This window comes from Colletotrichum chrysophilum, assembly GCF_026319265.1.
Source record: "Colletotrichum chrysophilum strain AFK26 chromosome Unknown scaffold_360, whole genome shotgun sequence".
NCBI classification, from domain to species: Eukaryota; Fungi; Ascomycota; class Sordariomycetes; order Glomerellales; family Glomerellaceae; genus Colletotrichum; species Colletotrichum chrysophilum.
Genome location: NW_026517647.1, coordinates 1,432 through 5,687, shown reverse-complemented (window position 1 = coordinate 5,687; position 4,256 = coordinate 1,432). Strand labels below are relative to the sequence as shown.

Here is a 4,256-nt window from a genome sequence, read left to right as displayed (position 1 = left end):
CGTGTGTATAAGAAAGCTCGCTTCTCGACTTCACTGGTGCACGCCCCTCGTCACGTCAGATCCAGATCGGCCACCCCTGCACCGTTGGAGCTCGATTCAACGACAGTCGATTTCACGCCGCAGTCTCTGCTCTGAGGAAGGAGGGGGAAAAGCACCCCAGTATCAATGAGACGGAGACAGCGGATCTGGATCCTTGCCATTGAGTTTACATCTGTTTGCTACCTACGAATCAACAAGCACCATAGTCTCCCTCATCTTTCGACGATCTCGCCCCTCCCATTCGCTCTCTCGGCGACGACTTTCACGGCCCGGCTTGCATTTGCAGGTTTGATCGTGGTCGGCTAGTAGTTGGCCTTGATTCGAAAGGTCCTCTTCTGCTTCCCACGTCGGACACGCATAGCCGTCCCACTTGACGGCGTACAGGGTGGTACCGTCATCAGTCTCACAGCACCCTACGATGCACTGAAGACGGGACATCCAAGCCGCGTGGCTCGGTCGAGGTCGCTCGACAGACTCCTGCCACACTTTGACGCAATTATCGTCTTCAAACACCCATAGAAACTGACGACCGTCTAGCCAATCCCACACGAGGGGTTCACGGATCTCTACGGCCACGCCATAGAACACGCGACCGCCACTTGTAGCGGTGCAAATGATTTCAGTCACCTCAAGGCATGAGGACCAAGCTGCCTGGACTATTGAACCTCGTCGCACTACCATCTTGATGTGTGTTGGTTGTGTGTTTTCGCTTTGAAGGGAGACAACGTGCTGAAAGCAAACCATTCGTTCGAGGATACGGGAAGCTCTCGAGAAACGATGATGGAAAACAGGGTTACATACTGCATCAGCGTCGAACACCATCAGGTAATCTGTAGTTGTTTATAAATAGGTACCGTAGGCAGCAAGCCCGTTTACAAACGTGACAAAGCCATTTACGCATACTGTTCGTCTTCGAAGCCAAAGGTGACTATCTCTCTTGTCGCTGGATGCTGTGTTTCAAGTCTTAAGCCCAGATCAGCAGTGACCATGTAGTCAGCAGTTTGTACATGGTCATTGCTGCGACAAACTCCAATACAGCACTGCGGCCATCCACCTATAACCGAAAGACGATCATAGCAGGCCTGTATATCACGCGCACACGTGGAGCTGGGAAACATGATAGGTACAACGGAAGATTTGGCTAGTCTTTGCTATCGTGACGCACCTTCTCGCAAACGCTGCCCTCGGGACGAGCCGGCATCTCTCGTCTGTGGCCTTCATGCTCCCTCAATAGCTTGGCAATGTTCCTCGACCGTGCTTGCTATTTCGTTCAGGACATGTCTGTTTTGTGGCAATACTAGCACTTTCAGGATGAGTTTATCACCGCCACTGCTGCCGTCAAACTCTACGTGAATGGTTACAGGCCAATTGTGCCGTGCAATGTCCTGCATCAGCGCAGTCGCAACAGCAAGTGATACGGCTGCGCTGAAATCGGTGGCGCTGAACTCGGCATCGCCTTTCGGCAATGGATCGTTTTGTCTTCTGTATATGTCTGGAGTGTTTGGCGCCGTACAGTACAGTCATCGTCAGATATGTCATCGGGTGTGGCGAGACTGAGACTGGCTTCGTCAGGTCAGCAGGTGCCATTGGCGATACGTACGTACGGTTATAGCTTACAGCTGACGAAGCGCGCCCTCTTCCGACCACCTCTGCTCGCAACCATTGAAACCCTTTCGAGTTCGTCGAGTTCGTCTTGGTTGAGAAACGAAGCCCCGAAAAGCTGTGCCGTCGAGTGATCCAGGGAAGGAAAGATTTGATCGGGCGTAGGCTCCATGTCGTAGAGAAGTCGGTGAACCTGTTCCTGGAGAATCTACAAAACAGACTCTGAGCGTTCACGGCAAAGGCTTGGTTCTACACTTGAGCCGCGGATGCAGTGCTCTGTATTTATACTTTTACACACCTGAGAAACACTCAAGTTATCTCCTGGAAAAAGCACTATCTGACATGATAATCTCTCTGATTGGCGATTCACCTATAGCTTTCGCCTGGGATGTACATGCGTTCATGTGACAGGTAGTTGTCGCCCCTCCCGCCGGGCCTCACGTATCTTCCTACGAAACGCTTCAGGTCGGCGGAAACCGACGTTACGATTGGCTACCTTAAAGTCTCATTCTGGATTCTCTCACTATGACGATGCTCCTCGCACCTGTCCACTCACAATCCCAGTCTGCCACGCTAACACCACCTCCGCGAGGCCCTATTTCTCTCCGTATACAAAATTGCTGCAATGACCGGTCCTGGCCTGGCTTCCTTCTTGTTCCGCAGCATGCTCAAGACGCCCGTCTTCGTCAGACTAATCCCGTTCTTTAGCATCTCCGTGACGACACGCACAACCAGCTGTGGGGAGTCCTGCAAAAAGCGTGATGCCGCCTCGTCGTCACGCTGGGATGCCACCCAGAAACAGTGCGAATACACCACATGGAAGATCTTCAGCAGCTTAGGCTCGCGCGTCAAAAGACTAATGACGATCCAGTCGTCTCGCGCGTCCGCAAGCCGCGCCAGCTTACTGAGGATGCTGCACAACACTGCATCGTCCATCTTGGCACCGCGTCGCAGCAGGATCGACGCCATGAGCGGATTCCCATGACACGTGGAAAGTGTCCAACTGAGGCTCGTTGCGCCATTCGAGTCGCGCTTGTCGACATCCAGGAGACCGGAAGAAAGCAGCATCTCGGCCTCCCAACGGCGTCTCATCCGGATGAGCTTTAGCAACAGGGGCCCAGTCCAGTTGCAGCGCGCCGATATGCAGACCGTTGCGTTTGGGTCGGCGCCTGACTTGAGAAGGTAGTCGATGAGTCGTTGCTTCACCACCGCCGTCCTTCCATCCGTTTGCTTGGCCCGGGCCAGGAGAGCCAGCTCGAGTGGCTTTTGCTCGAAGATGAAGAGCGCCGGGTCAGCCCCCTCGACCAAGCCGTCCGACTCGCCCGTAGCGTCTGCTCCGGCTTGTAACAGAGCCAGGGCGGCCGAGAACATGCCGTCTTCGCAAGCCATGCTCAGCGCCGTCATGCGCCATGTGTCGATCGTCGTAGGCTGATTTACATCGACGTTGAACCGCGCTAGGTGGGTTATGACCGTCTCTGGCGACGGCGACAACAGGGAGTGGATCAGCGGCGTGTCGCCGTTGCTATCAACCCTCTCCACCGCCAGTCCTTTCTCCTCGATCAGATACGTAATGACCTCAGTCAGTCCAGCGGCGGCCGCTTGGTGGAGCGCGTTGATCCCAAATTCGGGAGACTCGAGACGCGCGCCACGGCGGAGGAGCAGCATGGACGTTTCTGCATCCCGACTGAGAAGGGATATGAAAAGAGGAGTCCGCAGCCGGCAGTCGGGGACTCCATCGATATCTGCACCATGATCGAGGAGAAATGACACTATGTCTGGATAGCCTTTCGAAGCAGCGACGTACAGGGCGGTGACGAGAAAAGGGCTGGGTTGTTGGGCCTCGATCACGAACATGGTAGCTGGTTTGTTGTAGTCAGCGCCGGCTCGAGAAGCATGCCTGAGCGTGGCGAGGGCCACCCGCGTGTCTGTGCAGTTGGAAATCGTCCTGAACACGGCGGAGTACTGCCCCGTTCTGACATCTTGTCGGTAAAGCTTGGGGTTGAAGAACGAATGCCAGGCGCGCGAGCATCGCGTGAACCGAGACTGAACATAGGGTTCGCTGTGATTGAAGATGTGCCACGCCACGTCTAGGGATATGGGCTTCATGTTGAACAATATGTGTTCTCATTAAGCGAGGCGACGTCGTTTGTGACAAAAGCGCAGCGATGAGAGAATACATCGTGATACGGTCAGACTCGCCGGCTTCATATCCAACCTAAGAACGGAGACATTGTCTACCGGACGGCACTCTACGTCGGAAACGACTCACGAGCTCCATTTCAAGGTCGTAGTCGGCGCTGCCGTGAAGACAAAGATTTCGTTTTGCGATCCAGGCGTTGCGGTGCTTGTTTGGTGACTAAGAAGGCATCTTGTGCGTGCTTCGGGTCCGCTTGTCAAGACACGCTTCCTTCAGCGACATCCTCTTTTTGTCCCCACATTTAGAGGTCGAGATCCAGGCGTCGGGATGCCTGTCTACTGGTCCCCAGTTATCTTCAGCGTCCGTCTTTGGCCCTCAACAGAAGCCCCTTCCAGCCAGGCTTCCCAGCCACAGGCATGTGCCCCACTCTGTTGACCACCCTGTCTGCCAGACTCAATTTGACTCTCGCAAATTGCCA

General features: G+C 54.6%; 1 protein-coding gene across 1 annotated transcript; it reads right to left on the bottom strand.

The window, feature by feature from the left end:
* Positions 1 to 2,214: 2,214 nt before the first annotated feature.
* Positions 2,215 to 3,747, bottom strand: COL26b_014391 (uncharacterized protein; the record flags this gene model as incomplete). The annotated part of the gene is made up of 1 exon (XM_053186962.1): positions 2,215 to 3,747. The coding sequence occupies one exon, from the start codon at positions 3,745 to 3,747 to the stop codon at positions 2,215 to 2,217; it is 1,533 nt and encodes a 510-aa protein (XP_053029091.1).
* Positions 3,748 to 4,256: the final 509 nt, after the last annotated feature.